This window comes from Watersipora subatra, chromosome 4, assembly GCF_963576615.1.
Source record: "Watersipora subatra chromosome 4, tzWatSuba1.1, whole genome shotgun sequence".
Classification (NCBI taxonomy): domain Eukaryota; kingdom Metazoa; phylum Bryozoa; class Gymnolaemata; order Cheilostomatida; family Watersiporidae; genus Watersipora; species Watersipora subatra.
In genome coordinates, this window is record NC_088711.1 from 21,174,301 (window position 1) to 21,196,107 (window position 21,807).

The window sequence follows — 21,807 nt, forward strand, 5'->3', positions numbered from 1 at the left end:
TGTCTTCTTTATTGGAGTTGTGTCTTTTCATTGGCAATGCTTTCTTTTTTTGAAATTGTCTCCTCTCAGAAATAAATGTTTGTAATTATAAATAACTGCTGCTTACATGTACTTGTTCCTAATGTTTGAACTACCATGATTTGCCCATCTCCCTTGTCTGTATATACTGGTATCATCATTTTGCTTCAGTTTTGATTGTCTGCCATGGTTTTCTGCAGTGTTACCTAGTATTATTGCCGTCTGCAATGCTGTGACGGAGAATACTTTATGGAAGTCAATCATCCTCATCGCTGTCGTAATCTGTAGGATGCTGTTGGTTGTTGTTATATCGGTGTAAATCCTGTACCTGCATTGGTAGAAAAAGTTAAAGAGACACATTCAGGTGACTTCAGAAAGTTGTATGAGTTATTAGTTGTAAGTTCCTACTATGGCTATACATGTAAGATGCATGATATACTTTAGTTTTACATGTAAATTATATTCATTAAGTCTATATAGTTCTATTAGACTTAATGCTGGACATTTTAACTGGATATATAGAGATCTAGTTAAACCAACAAGTAACTAATACTAAACCAGTAGCTGATAACTTCACTATCATGATAACTCTATTCATAGATATAACATAACTTACATGTATTTGATTTCTCCTGTGTGTGGTATTACCTACCTCGGTTGTTTCTTCATCACTGCTAGAGTCATCGCATGCTTGCTGTATTCTGTCACTCTCTGGCATGCCTCTAGTGTTTGCTATCCTCTACTAGGATCCTTTATTAGTATGTAGAGACTGGTTGAAGTTCCACAGGCTATAGGTAATAGTCAACTGCTGACTGTAGAAATAAAGTCAGTTTGTTCAGTGTTGTATGGTAGAGCTAGTACTGCCTGTCTCTAGCACACGTTTCCATAATAAGACTCAAAGGAAAAGCGAGTAGCTCAGCTAAATTCTGAGTTCCCAACGCACGTGAAATAATGCCCTTTGGCCACAAGACTAAAATTGTAAAGTGTTACTGGTGTCTTAGCAGGCAGAGCTAGCACGGGTGGAACAGCGCGCCTTGGCAGGCATATATATTGATTGATAAGAGTTTTTGGTTTTTCCATTGAGTCAATTACCTCAGTCTTAGTCTGACATCCCACTCTATCATCTACCTCAGTAGATGATAGAATGGAATGTCAGACTAAGACTTAGCTACTGTTTTGTTTCGTCTGGTTCTGATGGCATGAGACTAGTGTGTTGTTATTTTTTGTAAATTTTTCATATTGATCTTATTTCAATTGTTAAATTAATTAGAGACACGTCAACTTGTTGTGTTTTGAAAAGTTATAATAAACAGTACAACAAATATTGTGATGATCCTTTTATATGTTAACATAAAAAAGAAAAAATGTCTCAGGGTAATCAACAAATGAACTTTATTTGCAAGTATTAACTCGATTAAAATTGTTACATAAAATAGTAGTTTTGCTTCAGAAAATCAGGAAAAAGACTTCTGCAAAATTTATTATTCAGCATAGCCATATAAGGTAATAATATAGCTTTAGTTTCACAATGTTTACTCCGACACATGGGCCTGTATTGTCAACCCTTCCATACATCCACCCTGATTCTTTGGTATCTATGTCTCTATCTTACTTCATCTTGTCTGATCTCATTTCTAACAACTATTTAAGCATTTATGTCTACATTTCAATATTATACTACACATTTGATTTCCTGGTTAATTGAACCATAGTACAGAAGCTGGGTATACTGTTCCTTGTTTAAGCTCTTCTATGACAACCTTCTCATTGGTTTTCTCTAAATAGTATTAGTTGAAAGCTCGATTGGCTTAAATCTAAATACAAGCATCACATGTTAGAGAGTACCGACTAGTTCAGTAGAACTATCGTACCAAGTAAATAAAATGGAGAGTTAATAAGGCTTTGTATGCAGTATTTACTTGGCTATTCAGTCTGAGGAGAGGAGCTGTCTTGTATCTGACAGTTCCCAAAAATAACTGGTTAATCCAAAATATTCTAGATACTTGACAGCAGGCCACCAGCGAGCGTAATGAATGGGTAGGCCTACTATGGCAAGCTGCCAATATGTACCGTAGCCAATGTATAACTAGCAGCTGCTGGTCATCGCATTTGTAGACATCTAGTACAAGTCACACTTTTTGCAACAAAAACTGTCGGGGACACCACATAATAATGCTTTTTATATCAATAATTGTTGGTTGCTGGAAGTCATTGATCGAGACACATTGATTCGTTAGATAACACGCGTACCTTTCCTGAAGATATATGTGTTATCTAACAATATGATTAATAGAACCTTAAAAGGCTGCGAGGAGGCATTGCGTAATGGCATATCATAATTTACCCTGGAAAAGTTTTTTTAGTTACAGTGTCACACAAGTGTCACCAATGTCAAGGGTCTGTAGGTGGAGTTTGGCCTGTTTTAAATAGCAAACTCAGATGGGAACACCATTCATTATTAGATGTTTGGAATTTTCCATTGAACCAGCTGTATACATCATCGGAGATGTTTTGTATAGCCATGCACATTATCAGGTAGCATGTTGGAGTAGCATAACAAGTAGGGATTGTGTAATGGCATATCACAACTTTATTACTAAGTATAGAAAGCATTCTGACAATTAGTACTGAACTAGTTTTATCTTTAAAAAAGTGCATATAAAGTTTGGAGAGACATGATTCCTTATGAGTTTCATAAGATGAATAATAGATATAATGATGTTATTTTAATGTGATAGAAAGACAACTGAAGCATATCAATATAGAGAGTCCCACATTTTTATTTCTACTTCATGTACATAACTTAAAGTTTGTTACACGAGCCATATTGAGAGTGTGGAACTCTAGATATGTTTTCTTAATATAGAAAGTTTAAAGCTCTTTGATCAACAAAAATTCAACAAAAGATCGCCTTGGATGTGTTTATGAGCAGATTAATAAGAAATGTCAAGGTCATATTTGAACACAGTCTTTATATGAATGCCACCCATTAATTAAACGCCACTTTGATCTAAACGCCACTTTTATTTGACTGTTGGACATTCTTGATATTTATGAACCAATAATAACAAGTGATCAATAGAAAAGTGTCTACAAACCCGTACTAACAATGAGTCGATTACATCAATAACAATTATTTCGTTGTTGTTTCTGTTCGTATCGTAGTCCGTTTTCTAACTCTTTAAGATTTTTCCTTAAAAACTTTGAATGCAAGAACATAGATACTTCGATAGATGTGGGAAAAAGTAAATGACATGTTGGTTGTAACGGGCGCTAAAACAAAGCACTAGCTAAGAAAATACAATAGAGCCAACCAATCATATTAACGCAGTAATAACCTCTCTTAATAATGAGGCTGTTAAATTGATGTGTGATTTGATTGACTGGCACACTGATTTGTACGAGTGTCAATAATTGTTTCAATAGAGCCTTTGATCCTTTAGTAACTCATCCTTATCTACACGATTATTATATGTTATTATATATAAGAAGTAGTAGTAGATGTAAACACTCCGTACAGTTAATGTCAGGTAAAGTATATTAGTATAAATAGAAAACATAGAAATACTATTGCTATTAATAGAGGTACTATTTCCGTTATCATCCTCATGTTGTCCTTCATGAGCTCATTATCTCCAGTACTCCTGTCTACTGGGGGTCCTACCACACAAAGTCGTCGTCAGAATAGTCACTTTTAAAATCACTGTCGTCACTTTTAAAATCACTGTCACCTTTTTCAAGTTGGTAACCAAAACAACCTCTTTCTTCACATTCGTTATTTTAATACAAATATCTATTCTGGTGGTACTGGGTTGCGTTAAAAACCTGAAACTTGCTCAGTTCGAACTTTTGCTAACCAAAAACTTGGCTCAACCAGCGACCTTCACAAACTTATTAGTGATTTTTGGGAGCGTTGCTGATTACTCCGCGAAAAGTGACAGCCGTCTTAGGTTTTTAGGGCTACATTTCTTGTACTGAAAATAGACCGAGATTGTCTTTAACAATCACTTCAGTTACAGACTTGGAAACGGATTTGCTGTCAATGTCGTGGCATTACATTGCTGTTTACTTTAAATATTTGGCAGTCTATAAATGCTGGGCCAGATGCTTCAAACCAAAACTAGTGAAATTTCGGTTGAACGTGTTGATTTATGCTACACGTAGCACATTTTTCGCTGGTTCTAACTGAAATCACGAACTGATTGATACACACAGAATTATACTCGCTGCTAGAATCGTGCTAGCGAGCACGATTCTAGCAGCTTTTGCAATTAGTATAGTCCAAGAGACGTATAATTACACACAATAAAAGTATATAAGTGCAATTCAACATAGTACACACGATGCAACTGCTTAGATTGCGTTATTGTATGTATTTATTGTTTGGACGCTATAGCTACAAATTGTTTATTTTTTGATTATATTTCCTTTTTATCAGCAACCGTTTTGTGGTAAAAAATGTTGCCATCTTTAGCGCAATCAAGTCGGTTGCATCGTATTTACTATGGTGAATTTTCCTAATATTTTTCTTGCGCGTCGCATTATGTTCTCGGACTACATATATCTTAAAAATTGCTAGAGTCGTGCTCGCTAACCAACAATAGCGCAACTTTAAACGGTTACATCGTGTGTTCTATGTTGAATTGCTTTCGTACATTTATTGTGTGTCGCGATACATGTCCTGGACTATACTAATTGCTAAAGCTGCTAGAATCGTGCTCGCTAATGATTTGTTTAATCTGTTAAAAGCGTTTCGTCGACGAACTCGGTGGGCATGCACAGCTCAAAAAATTCTGTGAATTTTGACCGATTAATTCTGCGTTTTTCGTGATTTCGGCCAGAACACAGAATCAACGAAAAATTCGTTTCGTGTAGCCGTACCTTTAGTATTCCTACTTAAGCAATTATCGTCACCTACATTGATAAATGGTCGTCTCGTCTGTCACTTTTTAAATATCCCTGTCGTCGGGTCGTCAGAATCGTCACAAAACATGGGAGGACTACTAATACTAATACTACTCTACTAATACGGTATGGAAATGAGATGAGAGATAACTCCACATTTGACTAAAGCATGCAGTGATAAGGTGAGGACTTGTTCAAGGAATGATAACTGCTGTATAACTTGAGGCAGATGTTGATGTGCCAGTGTATAATATACATCAGTGTCATATAATTATAGGCATCTAAATATGCGATAGGAAGATATTCATATGAAGGCAGTTCAGAAAACCCTGAATACAAAAACACTATTATGAAAGTATCTTGTCTCCATGTCTTTTCTGTAATCATATGAATATTTCAAAGAAGCATTTATTATTACTATTGGCTAAGGTATTAGAAATTTGTAGGTTCATGACACAAATAAACAGGTTGTAGACAAGTGAGTCACGTGCCAGCTTCCATCGCAATTTTATCAGATTTGGCTACAGAAATCTTATCTCCAAACCTGTCTTTTTCAACGTTTTGTCAATGAGAGTCAAACCCAGACAGTAAACAATAGTCCAGGCCACATACATAGCTACTCCATAAGCTAGATTGCACACTGTATATGAGTGTCTCTCACTTGGATATTTGATATCAACTAGATATTGTAGCTAGCTACCAAGAGACATCAGCTGTATATAAGCCCCGCCTTTACAGCTAACTCCGACTCTATATACAAATGTCTAATATAGCATTTGTATAGAAAGGCGGAGTGAATGAGACAGACTCTCTCATTCACTGTATTCATGCAAGTAATATAATATCACTTGCATGAATACAGTTAATGAGTGTGTTAGCATAGGCATATAATAGCTGTCTACTGCATCAGGTGTGATATTTAATACTTGTTTATGAACTATAACTGCTTCCTTACTAACAGACTTCTGTTAATAACTCAATCACTCTCTGTAGACTACAGAACTGTGGTTCGCTTTATAATATATCATTTTAAATACTCATCATGTGAATAAGGTTGTATTTCTTTTTATATTTACTAGAAATTCCACTGTCATACAGCCCACGACCAAAGTGATATTGGAAAAAAGAAAGGGTACTGATGGTTGAGAAATGCAATATTAGCAGTCAAATAGGATAACTGCAATGGTAGCTGTAATGTACTGGCTGTTATTATATACAACAAATAGCAATAATGAAAGGAAAAGATTATATGTTTATATCTCTTCTCCTGCAAAAAAAAGAAATGCAATATTGGCCAATATTAGAAGTAAAATGCACTGATATTATTAGAATAACCAATATTATTTATATCGTAATAATAAAAAACCAATGCACATTTTTGTTTACATTTCAAAGCGGCATAGCTAACAATATCACGAAGTTGCGATATTTATATAGATTTTTAGAAAATCTGTACTACGTCGTCATTGTCCTGTAGTCATCCAAACTTATAATTAATTATTGCAATAGTCTCATTAGAACCGTTAGCAAAAATATCATCATCATGCCTTTACTTACAGTGCGTTAGATTTTTAGAAAGTCTGTACTACGTAGTCATTGTTCTGTAGTCATCCAAACTTATAATTACTTATTGTAATAATCTCATAAGAAACGTTAAAAATATCATCGTCATTTGCTTTACTAATACTGCGTTGGACATCAGTTAGAATGGGAAAGTATTCAAATGTGTCGGCAAATGAAAATGAAAAAATTGAAATCGGCAAAAATGAAACGATTTCTGTACTCCTATGTTAATTGCCAAAACCTTCGGTAGTTCGACAATGCTATAGACTGGTGAAAAGTGCACGTTATTTTTTCGTGAACTGCGCAAGACTTCATCGTTCTATTATCTGTCCCTCGGCGTTTCAATTTTCAGTCTTAACTTTCATTAAATCAAGCTTTTCAAGTGTTTTGTGGCGATTTTCGTTGAAATTAATCTGTCTATTTGTGTATAATCCGATCAGATGGGTAAGTTTTAAGATATTATCGAAGGTTTACAAAGACTTGGTAACATATTTAAATAGGTTTAAATGTGTTTTGTAACGTTATTATACTTTAACGACTTTACATAACGATGCTTAAATTTGTTGATGAAATTTCTTGACGAGGGTTCGTCTCATTGTTGATGAATAATTTTCGTAAGTTGTGTGCACATGCATTTATCATAAAAACTCCCACACTTGCTCCGCTCGTTTGGTCGTGGGATAAACATTTGTCAATTATAATGAATATTGTATATATGTACAAATAATAGCACGATAACATGCTATTATATAAATGTCATACTGAGGCAAATGGGGAGAAATAGAACAATATAAAAGTGCTTATTTTCTATCCACTTCTACAAAGTATATACACAACTTATAGACACCAATAGAAACAACAGTCAGCTATTTAGAAGATGAGAAGATCTTCATAAAGGAATTATTAGTCTTTGAATCACTAGATGCCTCGTATCTAAACCTATCATATCCTTCAGTGACATCGGCATCATCAACTCTAGTTAGCACAGAGAGAGGAGTCTGCGGCAGCAACCTATGAGCTTGCTCTAGAGGCAGCACGGACAATGTCTGAGAGACACCAGTGTTCGTCAGGGAGAGAATTCCAACCTGTAACATGTGTGGTAACACTATGTCATTCCAATGAAATTTTAGTCTAGTCATAAGGTTGTTTATTAGTAAATATTGTTACTAGTGGATATCAGAAAAAGCAAACTCTGACTCCTCAGCGAACAAGTAAAATTGCAAGCCACATGTTAGTGCGGTGAGGTTATAGCCTGTGTTTCATACGCTTCTGAGCATTTGTACGAGACGTGAAGTGCCACCTGACTAATACCAACATTATTAGCAATAAGCAGTCTTAAGCACAGATCGTCATGTACAGTGGACCTCCATTACAGTGGATCTTTTTTAGTGAAAGCATCCTAAGGCAAAAATCTTATATAGATGTGTATAGAAACCCTTACTAATTATCTAATGCAAACACCCCCAAGCAAAAATCATCAAAATTATATATATGTACTGTACATATTCAAAATTAGTAACAAAACAATATATTAAAGGTTTACTTGCAACAAAATTCACATTACAGTTATTTGGTATCAAAAGATTCACCATGTCTTACTCTGCTGTGTAGTAGGTGCAAAATATATGGAAATGTGATAACAAGCTCTTAAAAGCTCAAAAACGATCAATTAATCGCCGCAATCACGAAACTGTCGTAGATTAGAATCTCTTTCCAAAACGGCTCAAATGGGACGTAACTGAACAAGATTGCTTCTGTTTATCCATCCAAATTCATCTAAACATTTTCACAAAAATACTTCAAGCATTCAATAAAACCATGTCTATTGTTCTTAAGCATCTATTTAATCATCATTGTAATGCTGTCATTTTGAGCAGTGATATATCAAAACCTACCGTGCAAATTTGTTTAGTTTTTAAACCTTAGCTCGAAGGAATGCATTTCATCCTCTGATAAACATGATGCGCCCGTTTGTCACCTATGATAGTAGAAAAATGCTGCAGAAATTATTTGCGCTGTTTGGCAGGAAGTATGGGTCACATGATCAGATTACGACTAGATGATTAGACCAAGCCGAAACAAAACTGTAAGCTAGCAAGTATCTATATTTGGTAAAGGCTCTTCCATAAAACCCGAAGTGTTTGTAATAAACTAGTGCTACGAAAAGTTTTATATTGAGCCGTTTATTGGCCTTTCAATTCACATAAAAACATCATGTGACAAAACAATAACCACAATGTTTGAGTACATCATCGAAATAGAGAGAATCCAAACTACGGCAGTCTCCTGTGGCTGCGATTAACTGTTCGTTTTTGAGCTTTCAAGAGTTTGTAATCACATTTCCACATATTTGGCACCTTCAACAGGACAGAGTAAGACATGGTGAATCTTTTGATTTCAAATAACTGTAATGTGAATTTTGTTGCAAGTAAACCTTTAAATGAATTTCGCTTGTTAAACACATACTTGAAACTAAGTTTTAGTATACTTTACTGAGCTTCAAATTTTACTTTTTGTCGGAGGCATTACGTAATGGCATATCGTAATTTACCACATCATAAGCTTTATTTGTTTTAACCAAATGTTTTCTTAAACAAATGTTTGTTATGTGTTTAACAAACATCTGTTTGTTAAACACACAGATGTTTGTTAAACACATCTGTTATACGACTGTTTGTTAAACACCTACTTGAAACTAAGTTTTAATACATTTTGCTGAGCTTCAACTTTTTCATCGACCAAAATTTTATCACCAATCTGGTTCCAGTTTCGTTTTCACCACGTATAACTAAGTAATGCAAAAATGCATTACTGCATTTTTACAGAAAATTGAAAATACACAGAAAGTGTTTTTAAAAAGTTTATATTATTACACATCTACAAATTCTCTTTAAAATCAACTGAGCTAAAATAGTTGAATAAAACACTCGTGTGATTGGCTAATGTGATTTCCTGTCAAACATCCATCAGCACTAAACAGTATCTTCAAGCCTAATCATATTACTAGGTAGAAAATGACCAAATAATCAAACAATATAAACTAGAGATTGTCTCCCCTTACATTTCACTAGTTTCTACATGTTTTCAGTATATAGTTAAAAACCAGTCACCAAATATTTGTTCATCAAATAACTTATAGCCTATATGGCAAATTTATATGTAAAGATACACAGACCTTCTCTAGGATAGAGATGGCCTCAGCGGAGTCAAATTCTATGGCAGCTCCAGTACGATCGTGAACCCACTGTTCAATGGCATTCTCCAAGGAGATGCTAGTCACTTCTAATAAGAAATACCATGCAGTGATTGTTTCAAAATATCTGTTATTATCATGAAGGTTGAACTGTTACAAAACTCGTCATAAAATACCGGAATTGTCTGTTCATACTCTGATATGGGCATCCAAGAAAAGACAACTAACAACTAAAATTTCAAAACTATATATACATGTATATAAAGAATTGGTAAGTAGGCATTAGAAATATTAAGTCACAAGAAACTAAGCTAACTTTTGACTTCCTAAACAGATGTGAGTAAATGTAAGATAACAAATCTACCCAACTTGGCAGCTCCAAGACAGCACTTTTTCAATTTTTTTAAATGTTTTAAAATTACCACATGAGACGTGAATTTATCATAAATCAACAAAATGATATCAAATTCTAACTTGCTTTTCATTAATCTTTATAGGCTCAGCGAACAGGTAGCTATAGTAATTTATTTGACCTCCTAAATCACCCACGCAGAAAACAGAATAAGTAAGCATCAAATACCTGAAGGCAAGTAACCGTGGTTATCTCCCCTGCTAAGTGCCTGCACAAAGGTGTAGGTAAGAAGTGTTTCTTTAAATGTTTCATCTTGAGCTCGATCGATGACAAGGGTGAGGAGACCCCTGTTATTGGCTATATTTTTATAGTAAAGTGTCTTATTCAAGGCTGCCATGTAATTGTTACAACGGGAGCGGTACGCCCAGTAGCCTTTCACACCGAGTAAGCTAGTAAAACCAGCCATTACAAGAGGCCAACTCACAGATATCTTAGCGAGAACTGTTACAAGTTTTGACAAAAACGCTAAACCCGTGAGCCCAATCGCCGTTATTATCATGTATCTGTCAAATTTTCCTATCTTTATAGAACCGAGTGGAAGAACTTTCTCAAGGTCATCTACGGAGATATCTTTGAAGGCCTTCAGCGTTAGTTTATCTTCTTTCTTAAGTCGTGCGGCCGAGATGACTCTCTTATACATGCTCTCTGATTGGTTGGCAGACTGGCGACGCAATAACCTAACTAATCTGCTATACAGACTCTGATCTAACTTCACTGCTTCTTTGCCGAGCACCCAAAATTTGAGAATACTGTAGTTGTCAACATCTACTGACACCTGCAAGTACATGTACTACAAGTTCACTGATAAATTAGTATTAAAATGGTGCCAGATATAGAATGTTGCACATCAGGCCATGACAAGTATCATTCAGCAATGTTTGTATTTTCATGAGTATAAAGGGCTACTGATTGTGGTACGAAGAACAGCATTTCCTTATTTCATGGGGTTGATATGAAGAAAAAATGGGATCGTACAATAGAAGGAGCTGGACAATGCAATAAAAGGAAAGGGACAGTACGATAGAAGGAAAAGGACAGTACAATAGAAGGAAAGGGGCAGTACGATAGAAGGAAAGGGACAGTACGATAGAAGGAAAAGGACAGTACAATAGAAGGAGCGGGACAATGCAATAAAAGGAAAGGGACAGTACGATAGAAGGAAAAGGACAGTACAATAGAAGGAACGGGGCATTACGATAGAAGGAAAGGGGCAGTACGATAGAAGGAAAGGGACAGTACAATAGAAGGAAAGTGACAGTACGATAGAAGGAAAGGGGCAGTACGATAGAAGGAAAGGGGCAATATGATAGAAGGAAAGGGGCAGGACAATAGAAGGAGAGGGACAGTACAATAGAAGAAGAGGGACAGTACAATAAAAATAAGAGATCAGTACACTTTTCAGATTCAGTTAGAATAGTTGCTTGAATGTTATAAAGACCATATTTTATAATAGTCGTCACATGCATAACTAACTCATTTTTCTCCAGAACTACCATGCATCTTTGAAGTAATCCAGATCAGACTGTCAAGTGGCAGCAAACAGCCAACTAAGAATGATGTCACGAGCTTTTTACATGAGCACAATCAAGGCTATTCAATACCACATACTACCATGTCTAAACAATTATATATGCTATTTATATATTTTGGAATTTATATGCTATTTGATAAATAGCAAACCTTTCTCATAGTAAAGTCGCCGCCTCGGAGGAGGCACTGCATCTAAAAATCAAACTAGTTCTTAAAAACATTTTCTTCATCTAAGAACTCTACGAGTAGACCTGCCCTAAAGCCCATTCTGTATCCAAAAACTCTACGAGTAGACCCTGCCCTAAAGCCCATTCTATATCCAAAAACGCTACGAGTAGACCCTGCCCTAAAGCCCATTCTGTTTTCTAAAATCTCTATGAGTAGACGCCGCCCTAAAGCCCATTCTGTATCTAAAAACTTTAGGAGTAGACCCTGCCCTAAAGCCCATTCTGTATCTAAAAAGAAAATCTGGCGCTAAAGCAAAACACTTTCCTGTTAAAAGGTTTGCCCTGATCTGAGGCTCCGTCAATGTTAACGCAACTCACTTTCAAAGGTAACGCGAGGCAAAGCTGAGGAATTACAATAGACAAATGTCGCCAAACGACAGGGACTGTCCACTCACTTCTTTCAAATCACCAAAGTCTCACCTTGACCCCCTCATGATGTTCGTGCTCCGACATCTTATTATTAATCTCAGCTTCTGTCAGCTCATAAAAATTTGCTTTCTCCATTATTTGGCTCAGCCGCTGCAGTAACCAAAACTCATTGTCAAGCCTCTCCTGATTGGTCAACATTCGTGTGCTCACTGTGTCTTTGTCAGGACTCAATGGGTCAAAAAGTTGCTGAAAGTACGAAATAATGACTCAGTATGTTATGCAGGGTTATTACATCAGCATGTTATGCAGGGTTATTACATCAGCATGTTATGCAGGGTTATTATATCGGTGAACATCAGTAAAAGATTCATCATATAATCACACTTTTATCATGCTATTATAATTAAACAGTAACTTTTGATCAACTCTACATAAAATCTCTTGATGAACAATAAAAAAATTTGTGCAAATATTTGTTTTGACATACGAAGTAACTTAAAACATTTGAATTCATAAATTTGTCGAAGTGTTGAAGCTTTTTAGGTGAAAATTAAATGGGCGATTGAAAAAATACAATTTAAAAATAATAACAAATATGTAAATATCTAACTACACTTGAAATGCTGAATAATATAAAATGTAAAATATAAACGGAGTCATCTTACCTTAACCTCTTCCAGGGTGGATGCATACTTGTTAGTGATAACTGCATCTAACTGCAGCGCAAACCTTTCAAACTCTTTTTTTTCTGACGCAGTTAATTTTTGTTCATCTTGAAGCAGATAAGCAACAGTTGTCCGTCTCGTCAGAGGAATAAATCGCTCCCTAAAAACAATAAAAGCAGAATGTCCAAAACACTATTCTTTCATGTCACATCCTGTTTTAAGTTTAGGTGAACTGCATGCCTACACAAACACAAAAGTAGGCCTACGTGCAATAAATAACAAGATTAAAGGATTGAAGTCAATTTATACATACCGATACAGCTTATCTGTCTGTTTTACTAAATTGCGGTTTTCTGTAGGTTTTACAGGTATCACGTCATGGCTGTCATTGTAAAATCTAGTGGAGCAAAATCTTGGAGTCTAAAACAATAGCTTTGATATAAACGTGTTTAGTCTAGGCCGTGTGTCAATCTTATTTGAATTTCAATTGAGCTAAACATTCGGTCCAACCCAAAAAATTAGCGGTTTGCTTTAAAAACCAGCAACAAAACAGATAAGTATTTATGTAAGCTTGTGATCGATGTTAATTGTTTTCAAACCTTTGCTTTAACCTAGCAACTTCTCAAGAGAACTACCAAAGTTACAGAGCTAACCCTGTTTACATAAAAACAAATATATAGATACCGTAATAAAGTAAAAGCAGTCTGGTCGAATATTGGTTTGTTGAGTTAACAAACGCCGAAGTACAAAACCTGTAGGTTTTTTAGAGTAAATTTTCCGTGAAACACCGGCCATTGCTTACTTTCCAATAACCCTAATATAAGATTAATTACGGTATTTGCACCACGAAAACGGGAAATACATAGCGCCCCGTTACGGCAATCGAGTACGTGCAAATAACATGTTTGGCCAAATATAATAGCCTAAGCGTTCTAGAAAAAATAACGAATTCAATCTAAACCGCTAGTAACTTAACCGATAGAAAGCCGCTCCATGCGTTACTAAAAATAGAGAAGATAACTACACAAAGGTTTCTGGTGAACAGTCTACATTACATGTACTTGTGTTACTAACTCACTGGTAGGTCAAAAAATGGTTAAAAATACCCAGCGTTGGAGTAGTTGGTCTTGCTGCTGTTTTAAGCACAGCCATTAACTTTAAGAATAAATTTTTACTCAACTTTTAACTACATGTAGTATGGTTGTGAGAACGGGGTGAGGACAAGTATGCACCCTTTAGGGCAACAACAATATACCAATTCCGTGCCCACAATTAATGAATGACAACGATACACTAATCAGTTTAATTGTTAGTTTGCTGCAGTTAACTTCATAGATTTTAGTTTGGGAGCAATTTCCTGCTTCCAGTATAAATCGATGCTGATTTTCTTACAAATAAAGCAATGTTTATAGCCCAGGGTTGATACTCTCCCAAAAAGGCCCATTAGGCTTGTCCCAAAATCACATTTTAGGAGGGTTTATAGACCATGGGACACTGCCAGTGAATTTGCTACTTTAGGGAGAGTTTCCACAGCCAAGCCAGTGAAAGATGCCCTTGTTTCTCAAAGCTTTATTCACACTGTAGCTTCTGAATCATATTGGATGTTTAGCGGAGCATGGAACCTGGGCGCCCTATAGGAAACTCCCAGTGTTTGGAGATGTATTTCAAATTGACCAACCAGGTGATTGGGGGTACAATATCCAAGTCTGGGCCTAGCCAGGTGGGTGTTTGTTTCAGAGTATCAACCCTGAGGTTTCTAGATGTTTGAGTCTTTGATTATTCATTTCGCACAAGATTTTTAATAATATACTAACAAATACTGCTTTTGGAACTAGCTTGCTCAGTATTGTTTAAGCACGCAAAGCAAATTTTCATAATAATGTATTAATGTTCACCCTTAAATAAAGACATCTTTTTATAGCAGCTTGCCATCTGCTTTGAGGCTTGCGTTTAATCAATTGACTATTGTACTGACTATTATGTAAATGGTGGGCTTGCATCGGAAGAGGATTTTTGCATAAATTTGTGTGTAGCTTTGTGTAGGCCATATAGCTTATAGTTAGTTACAACCAGGCGATGAAGCGATGACCAGGTCATCGCCTAGTCAGGAGGTTAGCAGGAAGTTCCACGACCAAATCCAATACGAACTGTGTCTTTTATTCTAGTTATTAATAGCTATAACTGGACACACCCAACAACAGACTTGGAGACTTATATATGTAGATATATGTGTATATATATTTATATCTATATAATATCTACATCTATTTATCAGCCTTAAGTAGATATTACAAAATTTTTTATTTATTTATATATATAATATATATAAATATAAATACATGCATATAAATATATATACGTATAAATATATATACGTATAAATATATATACGTATATATATATATATATATATATATAATATTCGGTGCTATCTACTTAAGCCGGGCTCTTCTACAAAACAACCTGAGAGTAAGAGCACTTGTCTCAAGATCTCAGCAGCTCCGATAACACAATTTTCTGCAACTCACTTGTGTTGATTGTTGCCAGTATTTGGCCAAGCCACATCAGATGTGCAGGTGTTATTGCACCCGATGCTCCAATGGCTACTGTAATTACAGTTGGTCTTACATGCAGCACTTTTCAATCTCCTCTCTGAAGAGGAAAATGGAAATATCCTTCAACTTATTCCTTTTATTTGCTGGCCATGCTGTAGTCATTTAGTACTGCTGTATCTATTATAGTAGCTCTCTTGCTCACCTTGGTTGCCGCTACAATATCTGGCTGATATGCCAGAACATGCTAATCAGTCTGAATGAAGAAGTCTCAGAAGAGCTTAACACAGTCGGTCTTTTTGACCTTATCAAGAGCTTCCCACTAAATTTGTGGTTTATTGAGGCCGTACTCATTGCACAGACTTCTGCACACTACTTCTGCCACATGATTATGCCGCTCAGTGTATGCATGTTCAGCTAGCTGCTTGCATCCACTGCTGTGTGGGATGGTCTCTGGCGCATCCTTGTAGTCTTCATCTCGGATCATTTCAAGTTTGATAGATCTGTGTTTGCTTAGGTCTAGATTGCTTAGGTGTAGCACTTGCTTTTGTGCTGCCTGGATTAGCAACTCTGTATTTCATCAACTCTGCTTAGTCACTTTATACTTATATGTCTGGTGGAGGTCTTCAACCTGAGATGCTTATTGGTGCTAGGCACCATAAACAGGTTTGGTGTGCCAGTCAGGTTCCTCATTACCCTCAAGTTTAGCTTCCTGTTTATCAGCCCATAATCCATGACTATGACTTTATGTTTCCTTTATAATACATGTTTATCAGCCCATAATCCATGACCTTGACTTTATGTTCCCTTTATAATACATGTTTATCAGCCCATAATCCATGACCTTGACTTTATGTTCCTTTATAATACAAGTTGAACTCTCCCATTTTTCACTCAATAGACTCTTCTATGTTATCTTTTGCATTCTGTCACAGTGTGTCTATTGGATTTATTTTTATTTATTTATTGACTTGTAACTAATCCTTCTTTTTGGTTTTAAAACGAAATATAATAGCTTCATTTGTTTTAAAGATTGATTTACTTGTGAGACCCGTTAAATCGTTGTTTACCTAAAAGTGACGTTTTGCATTTTTTGCTTTTCATATCGTTTATGAGTATTAAAAATGAACTTACACGAAATTCTCATCAATTCCATCAAAGAATATTTTATTTTTTACTATTTGCGATTACTTTTGTTGTTTACTCTATTTTTGACTTATGTTTATGTATTTTTTTCACTTTTATTTGATGTGTTAACTTGATTAAAGTTAAAACGCTTAGATTCAAGTGAAAGTGCGAATTTAATGTCTATAGTTGCACTATGGCAAAGAGACTGACAGAATAGAGACACGTAATGCTGCAACTTGAATGCAATAGCCGATATCAACTATAGTAATGATAACAACTAGTGATGTCATTTCGATAAGTATTTTTCTTCTGAGCGTTTTAACAAAAATCAAGTTTTTTCAATTTTAATCTTAAAACATCCTGGCAGTCAGATCACCTCAAACATCAAAAACAATCACAAATAATAGAAAAATACTGATACTTCCTGATAAAATCTACTAATATTCTGTGTAAGTTCATCTTTAACTCACCTCGAAGCTGCGCAAACCTGTCTAAACTTTTTAAGCTTTCTCTCTGAACTCCTTCTTTTCCTTATTTATTTTTTGTTCAAAGAATACTCTGCCTCAATTATACTTTGTTATTTAGTGATATAACCTTAATTATTGTCTTTAAGCTCTTTTATAACTGATAAACAATTACATAATTGCTGTTTGACCATAGCATCTACAACAGTTGGCTTCTACGCAAGACAAAGTTATTTGCTTTTGTTAACACAGGTGTAATATTGTTAAAATAGAGGGCAGCTATTGTGAGCGTCTTTCTATTGAAATATGTTTTAAACTTTCCAGGTAAACAAACTACGAAAAAAATTCCATATACGCATTCATAGATCGCTGACAATAGTTTTGCAGTTTGCCATATTTTTTGAGCTTCAGAGAGCTGCCAACTAGGAGTGACAGATAGCCACCGATTACGAATCTCGAGTAGCACTTAACTGTAATTGCAAAATAGCCAACATTGTGATCCACAAAAGGTCACTCGCCTTGCTGACCAGCGGGCAGACACAATTGAAAATCTGAAAGCTTTATGCACAATTCATGCGCATGCCTCTACCCGTATCCGCACGCAAAGGTGACACATACTCCATATACCTACCCTACACACATACCACAGACACGTACTCCATACACTTACCCTACACACATACTCTGCGCATGTGAATGTTGTATGAGTGTATATTTGTTGATAAATGCAAGCTGGTAAAGCAGCATCACATTGTAAAGCAGCAACGCGATAGAAACCAGTATTACTAATTAGCTGTTATACGTAAAAGTCCATGCAGTTCTTTCATATTAATTTCAGTTAAAAAAAAATTTTGTAATCTCAGGAACAATAAAAAGCAGATTATTGTACATAGCATTATGTAACATCATATTAGCTTGTTAGCATGTTAACTGCTAAAACATTGCTTTGTAAACACATTTATGTGACCTGAGACAAGCGCCACTTATAATGAATGCTAATACAAAAGACAGATATAGAGGAAATGTAAAGCAAGATATAGGCTCTGTCCAGTTTTTAGCAGAATTACAAACAGGCTCTTGTTCTGGTAGGAAGACTTGTGAGAAGAATAGATGGAAATTGCGCCCTACTAGCTGGTGGTCTGAAGTTGAGTCACTTAGCCTTAGTCACTTAGCTGGCATACTCTGATACATATGCTCCTCCTGTGCTCTGGTAATTGCTTCATAAGGATTCTCTTGAGCTACACTGTGCCTGTATGAGTAGACAACTATAAACTGTACCTTCAGGTAACACACAAAGTTTCATTTCACCCTACCACTGTAAGGATACTAGTACCCTGACAGCCTAGTGTGCCATGAGAGATCATCAGGTGTAATAACTATACGTACAATTGCTCTTTAAATCCATATGGCAGTCAATTGGAGTGGCTACTAGGGTGTTGTTTTTACAATGCTGAAAATCATGGGTTTGAATCCTGCATGATGTGACCTTTTGTCTCTAACCTCCAACTATGGCTTCGAACAGACAGACAGTCACGACTTTTATCGTTGTAAAGATTTCTGTTTATGTAACTGTAAGTAACTTAAACAGAAATCTAAGTAGGTTAAGATTACTTAACAGTTACTTACATAAAGTAACTGTAAGTTACTTTATGTAAGTAACTTACATAAAGTAAGTGTTATGTTACCAGTTAATGAAATGTTACCAGTTAATGTTCCAGTCATGAGAAAATGTAGCCTCAATCAACATTGATATTTTGAAACAGATTTTTGTTTGCGGATGTTACACATTTTCCGGTTTGATTTATTTGGAATTCAATAAGTTTTCGTATAAATAATATTATAGCACCTTTGACTAGGTTTGAAGTTTGTAAGTTTCAAAGGATGGAATGAAATCAGTATCATAAGAACGATTGCCACTCTTGTATTTTATCATAAAAATCATTAACCCTGCGATGTGATCGACAGGTTTACAATATCTGTGTCCATTACATTATAAAAATAACACTTTCATGAAACAGTACTGATCCAAACATTTTGCCATTTTATTAAAACCGCTTGCAGAGTTTGTTCAAATAGTCCAGTGAAATCAAATAACACAGTAAATGCCAAGATGTTCTGATCACAAAAATTGTTTATCAATCGTAAGCTATGTGTTGATGACTTGAGTTCAGAAGGTGCACTGCCAAGCTTGGATGGTGCGTAAATACCGGATGTATCTAAAGCAATAAAACACAGGGTTGGTGTTTGGTTGGGTTGGTCAGCAAGGATGTGCTGATTCCTTTCATCAAGCTTCTGCCACAGTCGGTCAGAATCATGCACCAAAAATTGCTCAGTATTCACTCACCAATATGTTTACACATCATCCGTTACTAGCTATCTCTACTGTTGTTACAATTGCTACCATTGTTACAACTTTAATAAACTTTAATAAACTTTAAACTACAACATTTAATAGCTTTTAATAGATATTTTGTGTTGGTGAGTTAAAAATCTACTTTATAATCAACAAATGCACTCCATATCTTTCATTGGAGTACAGGTTGTTCTATTTTAGTTGTTTTAGCTAATTCACGCTCTGCGTGATTATATCAACTCATCAGTTACCTGGTATCAAAGTGTTGCTACTTGTCTTCAAATATTGCATATGATTGGCTGCAAGTATTCGATCAAGCAATCACAAAGATATAATAAAAAGGTCATTAAAATAATAAACTGTCTCTGATTTTGCTTTCAAAATCATTGACAACATTTGAGACAACATTTGCTTTTTTGATCTCATTTGAAAAATGAGCTCAAAAAAGCACGATTTTATCACAAGCTAGTGCTGTTATCGCGCTTTTTAGAGCTCATTTTTCTCGGCGTTCATCCTATTAAACATCCTGTAACAAGCTACAAGCAATGTTAAATAGCTTATCTACCTTTCAGAAAAGACTGAGATTATTTTGAAGGCTGAATTTAGAGAATAATGGGTTTTAAGATACCCATCTCTAAAATTCTAGATCGAACTAAACATCCCCAACTTCTGTCCCTAAAAAGCTAAGCTACGTCACATATTTATGGGCGGGGCTTGTTGCGTTGATTGTCGTTTGCGATACAGATATTGAATCGCTGTGACAAAGCCTTCAAAAACAAAAATGATTTTGAAAGTTAATGAACCAATCTTTGTTTTGAGTACAAAATCGGAATCAGCGTGCCTGATTAACCTATGAGAAAACAATGAACGCTGTTCAAAGTGGCAGATATTCTATTTACCAGTATAACTGATGAACAGTAAGGCATCTATGACGAGCATAACTAACATACAAAATAATCCCAAATGTTTTATTTCAGTTTTAAAATGTCTTCTTATTAGAATTGCCCCATTTATAGAATTGTCCCATGGCAAAGTCAAAGAGCATCACTAATATTTTACAAAGAATTTTAACCAAAGATTAATTTTCATTCTAATTTTTTAGTTTTTAATTGTTCTGAAAAAGCTAGAACGCTCTTAAATACTGCTGCTTTGACCAAGTGATACCGTGTAGCTACTTCCATGTTTAGACTAAACAATACTGTACAGTTACTTGTATGTTTAGACTAAACAATACTGTACAGCTACTTGTATGTTTAGACTAAACAATACTGTACAGCTACATGTATGTTTAGACTAAACAATACTGTACAGCTACTTGTATGTTTAGACTAAACAATACTGTACAGCTACTTGTATGTTTAGACTAAACAATACTGTACAGCTGCTTGTATGTTTAGACTAAACAATACTGTACAGCTGCCTGTATGTTTAGATTAAACAATACTGTACAGTTACATGTATGTTTAGACTAAACAATACTGTACAGCTGCTTGTATGTTTAGACTAAACAATACTGTACAGCTGCTTGTATGATTAGACTAAACAATACAATGTATAAAACTACATTGAGAGTCAGTTGCATGTGTACTATTATATTATGAATCTACTAATTATCTCTTGTACATTAATAGATAACATGAAGTGCCACATGTGTTCTTACCCCATTAAGGTGTTCGTATTTTCATAAATGGCTCCTTGGCTTGATGACTGTTTGCAAGTTTCTATTTGTCTGATTTCTCCATCCTGGCTACTTGAGCCAACATCTGACAGCTGAATTTCAGGTGAGTTACCATTGTGTTGGTTCCTAAGGAATGAAACACAGAGATAGAATTCATAGTATTTGATAAGCGGTAACATCCAATCAGCTAAAGTTTAAGGTGGCTGTTGAATTTCTTGCATGTAGAAAATAACAAAAAAAACTATACTAAATGATAAAATGAAGAAAATGAACTACAACGCCCCTTTATGACGAGAACATTTTTTATTTTGCTGCAGTTTGCAGAAATTTTTACAGACGCGTGAACGCTCATACTTGCTTTCTGTTAAAGATGGCTATCAATACCATTCTACATTCAACACAACCAACTTTCAAACTGTGTATAGTACACAGTAGCTTGCCATTTTACTTCTACTTTTGCATGTCAGAGTTATAATAAACATATTTCCTTATTGTTGTTGAATTACATACATTAGAGTAGATTAGGCTTACAGATTTATAACACTTTTATAACAGCTTTTATTTTGCTGCAGTTTGCAGAAATCTTCCAGACACGTGAGTTATAATAAACATATTTCCTTATCGTTGTTGGTAAAATACATACATTACAGTAGGTAAAGCCTACAGCTTAAATTAATATTTTTTTATCGTTGTAAAACAGGTTTGAGATAGTAGTAGATTAGGTGTGATTTGTTGTGTGATTAGGTGTGA

General features: G+C 35.3%; 2 protein-coding genes across 2 annotated transcripts in view; both read right to left on the reverse strand.

Moving 5' to 3' along the window:
* The window catches only part of LOC137392718 (uncharacterized), a 329,168-nt gene that overhangs the window by 261,006 nt on the left and 46,355 nt on the right, over window positions 1-21,807 (reverse strand). The window lies entirely within an intron of this gene.
* LOC137392717 (transmembrane protein 143-like) lies at window positions 7,281-13,706 on the reverse strand. Its single transcript, XM_068079030.1, has 7 exons — window positions 13,567-13,706; window positions 13,196-13,302; window positions 12,883-13,042; window positions 12,269-12,463; window positions 10,260-10,866; window positions 9,662-9,768; window positions 7,281-7,571 (listed from the first exon to the last, which is right to left on the reverse strand). Exons 1-7 carry the CDS (start codon window positions 13,675-13,677, stop codon window positions 7,353-7,355), a joined length of 1,506 nt encoding a protein of 501 aa, XP_067935131.1. The 5' UTR covers window positions 13,678-13,706; the 3' UTR covers window positions 7,281-7,352.

Coding starts and splice junctions, on each gene's coding strand:
- LOC137392717 (XM_068079030.1), bottom strand. CDS start 13,677: ATGGCCGGTGTTTCACGGAAAATTTACTCTAAAAAACCTACAGGTTTT. Junction 13,303..13,566: donor ACTGCTTTTACTTTATTACG/GTATCTATATAT, acceptor CTATTGTTTTAG/ACTCCAAGATTTTGCTCCAC. Junction 7,572..9,661: donor CCATCTCTATCCTAGAGAAG/GTCTGTGTATCT, acceptor CACATGTTACAG/GTTGGAATTCTCTCCCTGAC.